Source organism: Boleophthalmus pectinirostris, unplaced genomic scaffold, assembly GCF_026225935.1.
Source record: "Boleophthalmus pectinirostris isolate CB_2022bp ecotype Guang Dong unplaced genomic scaffold, ASM2622593v1 HiC_scaffold_23, whole genome shotgun sequence".
NCBI lineage: Eukaryota > Metazoa > Chordata > Actinopteri > Gobiiformes > Gobiidae > Boleophthalmus > Boleophthalmus pectinirostris.
Window position 1 is genome coordinate 19,339,802 of NW_026571207.1, and position 16,391 is coordinate 19,356,192.

The 16,391-nt window shown below is 38.2% G+C and overlaps 2 protein-coding genes across 3 annotated transcripts; both read left to right on the forward strand.

Moving 5' to 3' along the window:
- Nucleotides 1-19: 19 nt before the first annotated feature.
- Nucleotides 20-14,976, forward strand: vegfba (vascular endothelial growth factor Ba). The gene is made up of 8 exons (XM_055159018.1): nucleotides 20-58; nucleotides 929-977; nucleotides 1,085-1,281; nucleotides 1,508-1,581; nucleotides 1,667-1,699; nucleotides 2,200-2,283; nucleotides 3,692-3,895; nucleotides 13,620-14,976. The coding sequence occupies exons 1-8, from the start codon at nucleotides 20-22 to the stop codon at nucleotides 13,954-13,956; spliced, it is 1,017 nt and encodes a 338-aa protein (XP_055014993.1). The 3' UTR covers nucleotides 13,957-14,976.
- stx5a (syntaxin 5A) lies at nucleotides 8,119-13,208 on the forward strand. Of its 2 annotated transcripts, XM_020923428.2 has the most exons (12): nucleotides 8,119-8,620; nucleotides 9,060-9,289; nucleotides 9,594-9,664; nucleotides 9,811-9,866; nucleotides 9,949-10,019; nucleotides 10,095-10,211; nucleotides 10,305-10,361; nucleotides 10,437-10,518; nucleotides 11,588-11,668; nucleotides 11,809-11,912; nucleotides 11,997-12,118; nucleotides 12,192-13,208. In XM_020923428.2, exons 2-12 carry the CDS (start codon nucleotides 9,227-9,229, stop codon nucleotides 12,349-12,351), a joined length of 984 nt encoding a protein of 327 aa, XP_020779087.1. In that variant the 5' UTR covers nucleotides 8,119-8,620; nucleotides 9,060-9,226; the 3' UTR covers nucleotides 12,352-13,208. The 2 variants fall into 2 exon arrangements, with proteins under 2 accessions (XP_020779087.1, XP_020779088.1); XM_020923429.2 differs by lacking the exon at nucleotides 11,588-11,668 and having other exon boundaries at nucleotides 8,156-8,620.
- Nucleotides 14,977-16,391: the final 1,415 nt, after the last annotated feature.

Consider the following 16,391-nt stretch of genomic DNA (forward strand, 5'->3'; position numbering starts at 1 on the left):
TCTGTGAGTATGGGCCAACATGTGTATCTTTGTGGGCAAAGGGGGTGGAGCTGGTAAAGTGGGCAAATGTGCAAAGTCCACAATAGTCTAGTGTTTGAATGTCTTTGCTCCATGCTAATGCAGCACATATCACAATAAAGGCTGTGTCATCATCATCATCAAAATGTTATTTTATTTATTGCAGACTCTTAGTCCAGAGTTAAGGGACACACAAAAAACACACCTTCAACAGAATATTTACAGCAAACAGCTGTACCAGTGTCTCCACACTTCAGACTGGTACCTCTTGGCATGGAGTCTGACATTAGTCAGGCTCATGATAAAACTGTTCTCACAGCCATTAAGGCAACAGATGAATGTGTGCATTAAACAGCACATGTTTTATTTATTCTTGTGGGGGGTTCTTGAGTTTGTGTTTACCTGTCTTCACTATTATGTTGGGGATATTTCGACCATTTTTGTCCATGTTAAAAGTTAAAATTAATTACTATAGCTTTTTGTACCTGAGTTGATGTGTGGTAAATCAAGAATGCACCTGCTGAACTATAGATCTGGTGTCTGAAATAACTTTGACCGATAACATTTGAGGGCAAAGGTAGCAGCTTCAGTCCACAGAAGCGTCTCTGCTCAATATCAACCAGTTTTACAGTTAGCATTTGAACTGCATATTTATAATCTTGGTTTCTGTTGTGCAGCATTTACTGTGTGTTGTAAGATTGGATCCATTTATGTTATCTTTAAGGAAACATGTTCATTTTGTTAGAGCTCCGCCCAAAGACAAATGGGCCATTTGTAACCCTTTCATAAAAGTATTTTCCTGGATGTACAGGTGAATGTACAACCTGTCAACCTCTATTCTTTATTTACTTAAATCAATTAATAATTATTATTTTCTTCATATGTGGTTTTGTTTTTGTTGTCTTTACAGATTGCACAAGCAAAGCCATCAGATCCTCCCAAACCAAGGGAGGGAGAAGGTATGACATTAGATCCTAATTTTAATGCAAAAATCTTTTCGTACCATTTGCAATGTTCTTGGAGTATTTTCAATCAAACTTGTCTCATTTGTGCATTTTCCCTGCAGTGCGCCGGTGGCTGGAGGTGTACTCGCGGAGTGGCTGTGAGCCACGGGACACTTTGGTAGAGGTTTGGCGTGAATTTCCAGAGGAGATGCACCACCTTTTTGTCCCATCGTGTGTGTCGCTGCAGCGGTGTGGAGGCTGCTGTGCTGATGAGGCCTGGGAGTGTGTGCCCTCACACTCACATACACTGACCATGGAGGTATAAGCATATACTCACATTTAGATTTTTTTTTAGGCTCAAAAATATTAGACAGCTCTTCAGAGGCCAAAGTATTTTCCCAGCTGACAGTTACAGAGTATACTTAAATGGCTCTCATGCAGTAGTGTCTGATATTGCATGATCCAGTAGCTCCAGCTGTGTTTGCACCATACACTTAAATATCTTAACAATATGTACTTGTACTTAGAGTCTCTTTTGTGTGCAGCTGATGAGGACCTCCTTCATGAACCATGAGCTTGTTGAACTACCATTTGTGGAGCACAGCAAGTGTGAGTGCAGGTAACAGCTTTTTCTTATGTTGTATGTAATAAACTGTATCCTCAAATCACTACTTACCATATCTATGCATTTTATACATGTACAGAATGAAACAGCTCCAGACAACACCAACCACAAGGTAAAACTAGCTTTGTAACTATGTATTTAAAATATTTTTAAAACATAGAACTGGTGGACCTTTGTTTTTCTCCTATCACACTATACCATCTTCATGTTTGTGCCTGTGCTTCCTGTTAGGACTCTACATAAATAACACATTGCTATGTATCAGCTGTCCCTCTGGGTTTTACTCTATACAACTGAGTTTTTGTATACTTCTGTGTACCGGCAGAGTGACCCACAACAAATAGTTAAGTTTACTTAGTCTTTGTGTAAATATTTGTATTATTTGTTATGATATGGGTATGAGAGTGCAACTCTCTCCCAGCATCCCTTGGGGTGACCCACATCCTGTTGTCACCATAGTGATGATTTTTATCTATGCTGCCATGTGCTCTTTTAAAGACTGTCAAAGCAGAGACATGTACAGAGTTGTAACTACAGTTTGTGTTACAAAAAAAAAAAAAAAAAAAGAGTATGCAATGGTTTCTGGATTAACCATTGTACATTTGATATTAGATCCCGCAAGAAATCGATAAGAAGACACAAGAAAAAGTGGAGGGAAAAGTCCAAAGAAAAGGCAGCAGAATCCCCCAGAGCTGAGTAAGTCAAACATGTTCAAAATTCAATAGTACTTGACAGATACAGTATATTCAAACCTTGTAAAATGGATTAGCTTCATTATTAGTGCTTAACAATTTTAAAGAAGCCAACCACACAAAAAACTAAAATTAATACATGTTGTATTTCTGCACCTTCAATGGCATAATCACTAATGTCAAATGTAATTAAAAACCTCATCCAAACTCCTCAGGTGTGTTACATCTAACCAGGATTATAAAGCAAGCAATTAGAATTTCTCTTTAAAGCTACCTTTATAATTAGACTAGTCATTCTATGCTATCTGCATTATTGCTGTCTGACAGTGTGCCAGCTTTAGTCTGACAGAAGAAGATCAGAGACCACAGGTGAGCCTGAACGAAGGCTAATAAATAAATAAATGTAATTTGTCTTTACATAATATATACAGTTATTTGAAAAAAAACAAAACTAAATCTTGTGGTAAATGAGACAAAAAGAAATTGTCTTCTGCCGGTCTTTTAGTTCATATCTGTTACTCAATATTCAAGCCTCAGGGCCAGAGGTGGCTCTGTATGGGGTGCACCCATGCAGCATCCATCCATCACCCAGAACTGGCTTTATTCAGGCTCTGGCAAGGGTAAAATCTGTGTAATTTGCCCCAAATGCCACCTCTTCTGTGTCTGCCAGCAGCAGGCGTGGTCATCAGGAGTTGAACAAAGATGGGCCCTCTCTGGCTCATTAAGTAACTTCATTAAGATCTGCTGCCATCAAGAAGTTCTGGAACCAGCTCCACTTAACAGGCAGACAGACAACTTTCTCAGACCAAGGATTGTAGTTGCAGTAGTAGGTATAAGAAGGAAAAAGATAACTTTTAACATTTAACATTGTTACTTGTAATCTGCAAAAACCTACAATTTGTGCATGCACCTTGTTCATACTTGTGATTATTTCCATTCTCAAATTGTTTCTTTTAAGGAAGTGTACAGTTTTTATAAACTGCTTCCTTATTGTACTCTAGCAAATTCCAGCCTAGTGCCATCTTGGCATTTCGATACTTACATGACATGATTAACTGGGCCTAGAAATGTCTATTAACAAAAATTACATCTAGATGAAATGCCAAAGCCATTTTAAAATTGCACATACTACAAAACTACAGTCTTCGGTCTAGTTTTAGTCATAGGGTCAGTGTGTGTTAGGCTCACAATGCTTTCTGATTTGATAACTGGCTTCAGAACCACAACATAAAATCAAAACTTCATCTTGTAAGCCACTTAAAACATTTTTTTAAATTTAGACATAAACAACATTAAAATGTTATAAGTCAAAAACATTTTGTTGTTTACATGGTCATATGATTTTATGAAATACCTTTAAGCTAAATATTAGGCCATGGGTGTATGACCATTATAATATTTTGTCCATTCAGAACCACATCACCCCGTACCCTGTCAACACCATTGCCAGCTACTTCTCCTACTCCTGTCCTGACACTGGCTCTTGCATCTGATTCACACTGCAGCCCATGCAGAGGACGAAGGTGGACACTTGACTTGACATCCTGCGAGTGTTTCTGCAAAATCAACCCAGAGAGCTGTCGAAAAGGCCACTCGCTCAATCTCCGCCGCTGCAGGTCAGAGACAGTGAAATGGCGTGAGCCTCCTACACCATTTTAATTCAACTACAAAATGTGTTCTCCATTTTTTTTAGGTGTGAAGCTATGAGGACGTGATGAAGACATTTGTACCTCATGATGTATCCATATATTTCAGATTTGTGTTCAGAGGCATGCAAAAAGCCCAGCATAGCAGTGAAATAGATAAATGTCATTGTGGTCATAGACATCTTGCCTCTTACTGATCCACATTTACGTTGTGTTTAGTGAGCCACATGCAACAAGTGGAAAAAGGCAGCAGAAATTTATTAGTGGCAAAAACAGTAATAATAACAATAGTAACAGCCCTGTCAACTGGATACTTGGACAGTTTATTTTTGCTGCAAATGAGCTTTGGAAAAGCAGCAACCAACGGAAATCATTATTTGTGACATAGCGACACAGAACATACATGTATGGATGTTGGTTTACAGTAAAACTAGAGGCAGACTTCCTTGTGAAACAAAACTTAACTACAGATGGGTTGGAGGTGGATGCTCTAAAATGGGACATGAGCCATGCCCAAGCAGCACCCCTGCATGCTCAAAGCTATAGTCCAACTGAATGCATGGCTGCAGTGATCTGTGTGGTCCCTGTGCTGAAAGACCCAGATGGGATATCCCTGCAGCCATTTGCTCTCATTCACAGTGTATGACCACAGGCTGGCTCCCCAAGCTGCTTTCCATCATTTGTTTAATTTGAGCTTTTTGTCTTCATCTTTCCTTAGGTCTTCAATTGAAAGCACTGCTTTACCTCACTTTGCCTCCCTTTGCTTTGCAATCCGGCAGTGAGGAGAATGACAATAATGAGGCCTGGCCACTTTCCACAGCTTCACACAAACATTTCACACTTATACCAGTCGCTGTGCAGAGAATCATTCATATAAACCCTCACATAAGCAGCGGGCTGTTAATGCAGGTAGCTTTTGATTTCAGCACACTAAGTGTGCATGTTTTACACTTTGCGTTTACTCTCTGTTAGTGGAGAGTCTACTGTTTTATATATTTTATATAGTTTTGTTGTGATAATTTTATATTTAGTTGAAAGTGTCTTTTTGTTTGGATTCATCTGTAATCCATCCGCACACAAATCACTTTGGGTGGTCAGCTCTGTATATTCTTAGCATCTAAAAGACACAAATGTATTGAATTTAAATGAATTTTAAAGTAAACAAATAGTTTTGTTTGTGCCCACAAGAATTTATACTAAAGGCCATTCATTCACTGAAAGGGCAATGTGGCTTTTTATATTCCAACCGAATCTCATGACTTAAGTCCATGCTGTGCCATGACTGCTTGGCTTCAGTGTGAGAGAAGACCTTTCTTCTGAGCACTTAAGAATAAACCTGTCAATCAGTGGATCAGTCTGCTTAATGTCCATACATTGTCCCTGAACATTTGGGTCATCTGCGAGGTTCAAAACATATATTTTAAAACTATTTTTAACCTTCCAGTATTTACAGCTAAACAAATGAATGCAATGCTGAATGGTGTCGTGTGACTGCTGTGTAGAAAAAGGGGTTTTAATGGCTGTAATAAGCTATATTTAATTATATCCTAAATTTGTATTTATGAGATGGTTCAGTGTTAGTTATTCCTTTCAATCAGTGCTTCAATCACTACCTCTAATTGGTCAAGAAAAGGCCAAGTGTTACAACATTTATTTTTTAAGCTTCCACTTATGTTGAACATTTTGTTTGACTTAAATTCCATTCAGTGTTGCTTTTCACTTTTCATAATTCCATTCTTTAAAGGAAAGCATTGATAAATAACAAGTGATTAGACATTGTAAATGTAGAAATTAAGTATTCATTTTACAAATGATGTCTTCAAATGACTGTGCCCAGCAGTAAGCTCAAACTGAAACTGCACTTAATGAGCTTCTGATGATAACTCACTTCAGCATCTTAAAATTACCTATTTGGCTTCACATGTAAATATAAGAACATACATGGCTCCTAGGCTTGTGACAGATTTTTGGAATATATTTAAAAACTTGTTTTTGTCTGGAGCTTTAGAATATAATAGCTTCCAAATGTACATCTCATGTGAACCTGCACATTGTGTACTCCAACATAGTATTATTGGAGGTCCCATTGTAGCTGCATGTAAGACATCCTGCTGCTTAACATGCCAGATATTCTCTGTAGTATAACAGGTTTACTGGGGTCTCATTTTTAAAATCTGTGTAGGTACAAAATGCTATCTATGTAACTTTCCACATTTGTAATCTTTAAAAAGACAACTTTATATAGGAATAAGAGGTCTGGTCCAAAAATTCAGAATTTTTGCTTGTCTCATCTTTCAGAGATGAAGCAGAAGGCAAGCTGAGACTAGAAATGAGTAAGTTGATGGAAATTAGTGTTTTGTGTGCACATTTATACACTGAGAATTCAGCCTGTAGTATAAATGAGACCCCTGGTCACTTCTTACATTACCCCTGATAGAGCCTGTATTAAGGTAAAACTGTAAATTTGCTGCTATACCATTTGTGCCCTATATGTTATAGAATATTGCAGGTTGATGTTGTATTAGCATTTACAACCACTCAAGTCCATATTGTGTAAAAGTCAATGTCACATTTATTGAAAAAGATCCCAGTGATGTTACATTTTTTTATGAAAAGTGTCCTATTTTTTATATAAATTTGTCATTTATTTGTTGTGGCTGTGGTGATGGTTATTTATGCACTCATGCACTGCACCTTCTAAATGAATTAAGGTGATAAGCAGATATTTTATATAGTGGCCACTTTAATGTTACTGTCATCTGTGTGAGGTTGTGTTATGAGACAAAATATTGGTCCTTGTCCTCATGTCTGAATTGCTGAGTCACATTTTGGTACACGTTCAGAATGTTGCAAAATAGGAAATGTACAAGTACAAAAACACTGGTCTTCTATTGTGTCATTTTAGTGCTTGCTTTAGTTACTAACAATGCCATGAACATGAAATTACTTTTGGCAATTTATCTTGACTCTTGTCTCTTAATACCAAACAATCAGGGAGGGAGAGCAGAAGACAGAACAGGAGAGCCGCCAAACTAGCTGTCTAGAGGGGCATTACGCCAGCACTAAATATAGCTGTAAGATTAAGCAGACAGTGGGAGAGAAATGGAAAAAAAGGACAATGTGAGTGAGGCATCAGGATGGTGATGAGAGAATAGTGCCTTACTCTAAATTCTATTAACGTTAGGGATACTGAGCTTTGATGAAAAAGAATTAGTTTGATATACGTGCAGCTAATTGATTTGTGTGGTGCATGTGCTTCAATAACTTTTCTTCAGGCTCACCAAGTTCCCTTTCCAAATTGATCTGTGCTCATGTGTCAATGCCCAGTGCTTCCTGTATTTTTTCCTCATTGTATTCTTTGCTTTTAGAGCGATGTTATTCAAATACAGAAGTTTCCTCCCTGCTTTTGCAGCAGCAGCTGTGAAAAGCAGACTGGCCCCTAAACAATGTTGTGAGATGCTATCATCTTGTAGAATTATCATGGCCAAATAAAATAAAAATGGCACTTATGGGCACATCACATAGGCATTGAGCAACTTTTGGAAGACTATATGAATTAACAATTCTGTCAACTAAGGTATTATGCATCTATGATTTAACCCAGTCCAGTCAAAAGCCAAACTCATACCCTATAGAACAAAGATCAATATCATTATCATTGTAAACCTGAGAATTATATTTTATAGTGTTTTTTTTTTTTTTTTTTTTATTTAGTCATAAGTTTGTTTGGTAGAGATAACTGGCCAAATTGTGTGGTACCTAGATAGGACAGGATGGCACATGTTTAAGGATGAAGGCTCTGTGGGTGTTATCTCTGTGTCAATTATTCACCCATGCTCGGCTCCTTAAAGTTTTGTTATGCAGTGTAGTAGGTTGATTTTAAAGGGGTCATAAATGTAAAAACTGACTTTCTTGAGTCTCTAAACCATATTATCATGGTGTTTCATAAACAGTTGCTCATCATCATTTGAGTTTCAAAATTAAGCCTCCTGGTCATGCATCCATATATACAGTTCAGAAATGTGACATATACATTTTTCAGCAACAAAACCACCAACATGAAAATCTGCTGGACCTGTTTGTTATTAAGCCATTTTAGATTAACACTGCAGTTTACAGTGTACAGTATGGAAAATACTGATCTATATTAGTTTCGTTTAATACTAAATACCTGAAAAAAAAAACATGTCTTCCTTAAGCACTGCAAAATGGCTGTAAACAGCCCTAAAATCCTGAGGCCCAGGACAACAGACCTCTTTGTCCCCTACTGTCTACTGCCCTGACTGTAGCCATGGCTTAAGGGCAATTCAAGATTTTTATTTTTTTTAATTCGGCTTTCTATTTTCCATTTTCACATTTAGAAATCAATGGAAGACTGTGATCATTTTTCACTCACATTCTCGACAATACAAAATAAATGTTTATATGCTGGGCATGAACATGGATCTGTTGTTGATAACACTGTAATTTAGCCCCATAGACTGTATAAAGATATTTATATAGCTCGTCTATGTTTAGCCCTGTAGGTAAACGTGAGTGTAGCGCCCCCTATCTGTGTCTCTCAGTCATGATTTCAGTCCCTAAAGTAGACGTGGCAATGACGTATATGCCGGAAATGACCCGGATCGGAACTTTAACCGTGGGCAGATTACTTTGATTAGAAACATCGAAGAAATACTGAAATGTCTTCTTGTTGTAAGTCTAAATGAAACCCCTTTCGTTCATATAATTATGTAACCAAAAATGTGCGTATAAGTTGTCGAAATTATATTTTAAGACGCTGTACACCGGTTAAACTTCCGTTAGCTTCCATGAGCTAATAGTAGCCCGTGGTTAGCCGGTAAGGCCGTGATCAGCTGAGACACTGGCCAAGGCCTTTACACAAAAACACTTTAGATTTATAACTGATTATGGCTACTGTGATCTCAATTATGAACATTAATTTGATTTCGTTTTACCGATTTTCAAACACTGCGTAGGCAGAATTGATTTTCAATCCCTGGAGTGACGGTAGCTAAAACAAGTATTATGGTATTTTGCAATAACAACACATGTCATTCTTAAATTGTGTTGCGTGTAGGGCGAGAATCTGTTTTTATTTTCTGTAAAAAAAAAAAATTTCTTGTTCTTGCAGTTTTGTGCACACATATGTCAGGGTCCAGCACACCTCCTTGGATTTGAGTTGGCTACATTTTAGGAGGTTTAAATCCTAAACATCATTTGGAAGAGGGCTCGTCGGGTTTGGTGGTCTCTGGTGGTCTCTGGTGTTGGACGGACTTCTGGCCGTGAAACAACGGCAGGATGACGTGCCGTGACCGGACCCTTGAATTTCAGTCGGCCTGTAAATCCCTTCAAGGCAGACAGGTTTGTTTTTAAACGATTAAGTGTTGCCTGTAATCTTAATGGTTTTAAAGTGAACCACTGAACCTTGGTTTCCATTGCCCTGCATATTCAGGACACACAAGTTGTGGTCATTTCTAGTATATTATGAACAGGTTATGCCTTATGTGAAGAATTTTCTAAATTCACTTACTGAACTGTTAAGGCCTTCTAGCACTGACGAAAGATTGTCTGTAATGGTTTTAGCAGTGAGTGTTAATGCCATGGTACACATCCTAATCATTACTGTACACATTCACATCTCTTCCTCTGTCGCACTTTTAAACAGAATGGAGTCCAACCCAGTAAACCGGCCCTCTCTGCCCTCAGACAGCGCAGTGACTTCACGGTCATGGCAAAGTAAGTAGTTTCATTTTACACTCTTCACTTGTTATTGTAGTTTCTTTTTTGTCAGTGTACCAGATTGTACTTTAATTGTATTTTATACTTCCTCTATAAATATTTGACTAACCTTGCAATTAATTGTGTCCACTTACTTTTTTCAGGAGAATTGGAAAAGACCTGAGTAATACATTTGCCAAACTGGAAAAACTCACTATTTGTACGTCTTGTGCTGTTTATTGGCTTTATATTTTTGTTATCTCTATTATTTGTTTTTATTTAGACGTGTCTTTCTATTTCAGTGGCAAAAAGAAAGTCTCTGTTTGATGACAAAGCTGTTGAGATTGAAGAGTTAACATATATTATCAAACAAGTAAGTATTGTTTTATCATTTAATGTCAGCTTAATTATTAATTAAATGCTATTAAGACTTTTACCTTTTGAAAAGGATATCAACAGTTTGAATAAACAGATAGCACAGCTACAGGACTTGGTGCGGTCTCGAGGAGGTCCAGGGGGGCGGCATATCCAAACACACTCTAATACCATTGTTGTGTCATTACAGGTAACAACACCCCATTCATTAATGTGAGCGTATACTTAGTTTGTTATTGGTTTGTCTGTATTTGAAATAACATTGTATTATATTTTTTAACAGTCTAAACTTGCATCAATGTCAAATGACTTTAAATCGGTTCTTGAGGTCAGGACAGAGGTAAGTGTTTTGATGTCATTGTAAAACAGGACATTATATTGTATGGTGTGTTCATTTGTGTTTTGTGTTTTGTAGAACCTGAAGCAGCAGCGCAGCAGGAGGGAACAGTTCTCTCAGCCCCCCACCACCTCCTCTCCGCTCATGGCCAATAACTTCAGTGAGTCCCTCCTCATGTCTGCCCTCACTCTTTCTGTTAATTTAGTTTCATAGTTTTCTTAAGGGTCTCGCGTTAGACACCGTTTAATCACAGCATGCACTTGCAGCTTTACAAGGGCGTGATCAATCTATGCATTGTGCGTTTATTCTTTTACATAGTAATATATACAACAGATGGTAATGCAATAAAAAAAGTCTCAATAAATGACATACTCTGCAGTAAACTTATTGTGCTGAATAGACCTGTTTACCAGGCCTCATATGCAGTAATACAGGCCTGTCACAAAAATGACAAAATAGTCCATATTATTTAAAAATACTGCTCTCAAACATTTGTAAGTAAATATTTTACCATGTAGGTCAAATTGGCCAAATAAATAGTTTGAGCACGCCCTTCTGAAAATGTGGCCGTAATATAGAGTACAACATGCCTGGCTCCAGCTTAAATCATTTATATTAAATACAAACAGAGACCCTTTGTCTTGTGCTGATCTCAACACTGTCAGTAAAATATTCATGAACTAACTTAAATGGTCTTATTTGTAGCCATTTCAAGAAAGGCGTATCGTCATTTGACTTGCAAGAATTAATAATCGAGAAAAGCCCGCTGCACACTACAGGATAACTTTGCTTCTTCCTGATTTCAGGAAGGCGTGACCCGACTTTGGGTCTTCATGAGTGATTTCTAAACTGCTGCGCTCTTATGTGTCTCGATTCTGAGCTGCTCTGTCATATCGTATTCACAAGATGAATGACGGGCATTAAAACCTTTTATCTGAACAATTTTACTACATTTCATAAGTGATAATAACACTTGACTCTTGACTTGCAGTCAAGTGCAATGCTCTAAAAATCGCTGAAGACTGAAAAATCCTGTAGTGTGTGGCAGTCTCAAGACAATATAATTTTCATCTTACACCTTTGGCTGACTATTTCTTTCATGGACAGTGTGCACAAATGTTTTCCTGACAGTATTCATGTCAGCTGTTTTGGACAACTGCTCAGAATCCTTGTGAATGCTGATTGCTGTATTTGGTCACTTATAATGCAAAAATTAAAAAATATTTTAGGGAGCCGCAAAAAAGGGGCCCAGGAGCCGCATGCAGCTCGCGAGCCGCGCTATGACTACCAGGGCTATACACCCTCAAAAGGTATTTCCCTGGAAAGCTTGACTCTCTCAGTTGGGTTTAATAGCTCCTGTCTGTTCCCGCTGTACTTTCTGCTTTTTCATTTTACCATGAGCTGTTGCACTCAACCTTGTGAAAATGTGTTTGTGTTTGTTTCCCTTCAGAGAGTTCAGTCTTGATGCAGGATGAGTCCAGAAGTCTTGGGGATGTGGCCATTGACATGGACTCACAAACCAACCCACTACAGCTGCAGCTCATTGATGAGCAGGTAGGTGTTTAGTTAGATCCACAACTGTGGACCGTTTTGACGGTTTTAACAGGTTTTTTTAATTTATTTATTTTTTTTATAAAGGACTCCTACATTCAGAGCCGTGCTGACACCATGCAGAACATCGAGAGCACAATTGTGGAGCTGGGCTCCATATTTCAGCAGCTCGCACACATGGTGAAGGAGCAGGAGGAGACCATCCAGAGGTCAGTGTTGTGTTAAAGATGAGGACCTGTGTACCTGAGCATATGTGTTACAACTTTGTTTTTATTTCTACAGGATTGATGCTAATGTTGAAGACACCCAGCTGAATGTGGAGGCAGCACACACAGAAATCCTTAAATATTTCCAGTCTGTTTCCTCCAATCGTTGGCTCATGATTAAGATCTTTCTGGTCCTCATCGTCTTTTTCATCATCTTTGTGGTCTTCTTTGCTTAAAGAAAATAACAGGCTCAAATTAAACTGGATATAAGAAACATAATAAGAAAATATTTGAAGGAGACTTTTCTCATTGTTTTGGGACCAACTCAAAAGAATTGACTGGTGTTACCAAGCCACAGACTTTTATCAACCAGCGAAGAAAAAGAACTTCAACTCCCAGTTACAAAATTGTATATTTTCAGATATTGAGCCGGTGTTGTGTTAAACAATATTTTATGGACACTTTAATTTAATGGTTTGATTCTCCAAACTGTCTTTTATTTCTTTTTTTTTCCTTCCCAGAAATTAAATTGCAAATATTTCTATTTTCAAAGCCAAATAACTCTGGAGTTTATTCTTAGCTCATACCTTCCTCTGGAAGTACTCGACCTCTTATATTTTAGAACATGCCTGCTAAGTTAATTTTTTTGTTTTGCTTTCACTTTATTTGCCAAATGGGAACTATCGAAAACTGTGACCTGGTGGACATTTTACCTACTTTGAGGATCACTGGTTGAAAAGTTATGGAGAAATATCAGATGTAAAGTACATACAAGTTGTACAAAATCTATTTTAAACAAAAGGTTTCTTTTTTTTTTTTTTTTTTGAGGGGGGGCTTGGGATCAGTGTTTGACAACAGTACTAATGAAGGGATTTCACTGATTGAGACTTTCACAATGACATCATTAGCTGGATTCCCTGGAGGTCACCGTGTAGAAGTCTACTGGAATTTTTTTTAAAAAAGGACATAACTTTTACAATTCTTATTTTCATCTTTAGCCAAATGCCTTGACATAAATGTACACAGTGCAAATCGATAAATGATGTATTGATAAGAAAAAGCATATTAATAAAAGAAGAATGGGATACTGACATTCAGAGCTGAGATTGTCTTGATGTAAGCCGATTAGTCAGCAGAGATATTATTAGCCCAACAGCAAATAGTGCTGCTCATCATCAATTATGTAACAGTATATGGAGCACACAAACCTTTAGCCTTTCAGCAGAAGCACCTGCAGGTGGATATTACTTCAAGAGGAATGATTCTCTAGGTAATTTTGTACTGGGCAAAATTATATTTTATAACAAAGAATTCATAACAACTTTTAATGAAAAGCAAGATTTATTAATATGAGAACACTTTGATAAGGTATAGATTGTAAAAATGTATTTTTTCAAATTTAATATGTGCTTTTTCAGATGTTGGTTTTACTACTCTGTTAAACATCTGTTTTTAAATATTAAATGTTTATTTTCTGATAATTTTCTCTACTTTCTCTGTCCAGGGCCCTGTTTCATGCCTCTGCACTCTGTTCCATTGGCGCGATCTCAGGCATGCTTCTGCTCCTGCCCTTTTTGGCCCGTGCCCTGATGACCTCATCTTCTTCCTCTGAGTCCTCTTCGTCAGACCAATCCACCTGCTGCTGCAGATTTCCCCGAGAGCCCCTCAGACCAGAGCCTTTTGAGAAATGCCCTGTACTGAACTTTGTGCGAAAAGTTACAAACGATAAGCTTTTGCTTCGCTGCTGCTTCTCAAAAACACATTCTTGCAAATCTTCATTGTCACTGATTTCGTTGACACACTCACGCAGCACAGACCGAAACATGCGGGGAACTTCATGAACCTCTGGCTCCATCTGTGACACCAGCCTCCGAAACCTATACAAGCAGCACAATAGTGAGATATAAAGTATGCATCTAATGTGCAAGCCTTATTAGTAGCCGTGTAAAGCAGACATGAAAAATGTATATCTTTTGTACATTTCAGTTTCACCTGACAATCACTGGGCCACACTGTGCAGGGGGGATCTTAGCACAGAGGTCCTGCAACTCCAGCAGGTCATTGGGGGTCAGCTCATAGGGTTGTGGAGTTTGGGTGGAAGCCAACCAGCTGTAGTCTGCTGCTGAGGAGGAGCTACGGCGCCTGCGCCGCCCCTCTTTGGCCCTCTCCAGACGGATGCGCTCTGTGCGTTTGACCATGGCCCCCAGCTCTAACATCAAGGTGTTGGTCACCAATTCTTCAGTGCTGCGCTGTCCAGGGACCTTTGGCTCAATGGAGAAGACCGCAGACCACGGAAACATCTGGAAACACATTGCTTTTGGAATGATTTCACATAATGCATGTCTTACCAGTATAAATATATAGCATAACAGATAAATACAAAATTGTCTTTCTCCAAAAAGAATAATTAACAACATGTTTTACTTACTGTTTATGTAAACAGACGGCCTTGGTTCAGTCTGATGAGTTATTAAAGAGCATGAATTCCACAGGCAGCGCACTGCTACCTGCCTGCCGTGCTGCCCTCAGCGGTCCCTGGCAGACAGTAGACTGGACTGAGAATAAACATAATCCTGTATTAATAAGAAGCGGCTGACTAGATGAGCCTACCACATGACACAAGTTCATTGTGATGGGAAGATCACAGGATGTTTGTAACACATTTTCTCAACAATAGTGGATAGTATTAAGGCATTTTCCATCTTGCCATGGGCATATGAGATATGTGCTGGAGCACAACCAGCAAGCCCACTGCAGCAACAATAATCCTTATAAATTACATTGTACAGCTCAGAAAAGCACAACACAGAATTTTGACATGTCACTAATCCTGTTAGCCAATCCCATCCCTGATAGGGACATCTACCCACCTGTTTACTGTTTTATTTTGTTAATAATTCAGCTTTGTAATAGTTTTGTGGCAATCAACTGCTTTTGATTGGAATAGTCACTAAGGGGATTACATTATATTTGTAGGCTCTGTTATTTATTTAACCAATTTTTAATCAGAAGCTAAACTTTTAAACCTGATTCATGTATTGTAAATGATCTTGACATTATTACTCTTGTTGTGCTGCAGTAAGTGAATCCATGAAACATACCTCCTAAAGATGGTTGCAGCCTGTCTAGTTCCTGGATTTCCACACCTCAGCAGTGAGCTAACAAATCCCAGATTACACACAAATCCAACGTGTACCTGGAAGAATAGGCACATGTTCATCTAATCTGATCAAACTCATCTGTGTTATTAGACCCAGAAGACCTAAAAGAAAAAGCGTGCAATTTAATAATGATAATATGATAATGATGATAATAATAAATATAGCTGCAAGTGGCGATGATCGGTCCTCGTGTCCGCCTACACCGCACCCCCCAACCGCCGTGCCCCGCAACCACTGTATAACCAAAAATCAATCAACTAAAATAATAGTGTTTTCTGTTTTTTCATTTTGGTTGAATTTATAGCTCTGAAAATCATACTGAACATCATTCTGCTACTTATTTAGCATTTATTATACCATTCATATGTTTCTCTCACATGAGAAAAATTATCTTGTGAGAATTTTTTTTCCATTTGGATGGATGGATCTTCATTTTTTATGCAAATGGGCTGATTTTTGTCATGCATCTTTGAATGTCTTGACATTTTCTCATCAGTTTTTCAATCTTCAATCTTTTCAAACCTTGAGCACAAAAATTATCAACTGACTTCCATTATAATCAATTATTTTTCAACCTGCCATTGTACAAAGGAGGTTATCCCAGGGCTAATGAGCAAATATCAGGTTCTCTGTATGTTTAGATTAAAACATTCACGGCTACAGCCACAGCGAGCGTCAGTCAGTCTTCAATTCAGCTGCATTTCTCGCATTAAATGCCACCAAAAGTTCCTCGGGACGCTGAAATGTCCCAGTTGACACCAAACACTACCAAACTGTCCTGGTTACAGACGTCACAGCTAATGAAATGTTACACATTACAGTTTAATGCAGCTTCCAGCATCAATTAATGTTCGTGTTTACAGGCAACACCTTGGTATATATACAGTATTTACCGGTAAGTTTAACGTCACCGTGAGGTGGATGAATTTGCTAATTATAACCCATTATAACTCATGTATAACCATTGTCTGAAATGCAGCTGAAGTGAAGACTGACTGATGCTCGCTGTGGCTGTAGCCGTGAATGTTTTAATCTAAACATACAGAGAACCTGATATTTGCTAATTAGCCCTGGGATAACGTTACGTCAGATGTTAACCAACTGGCTACCACTAT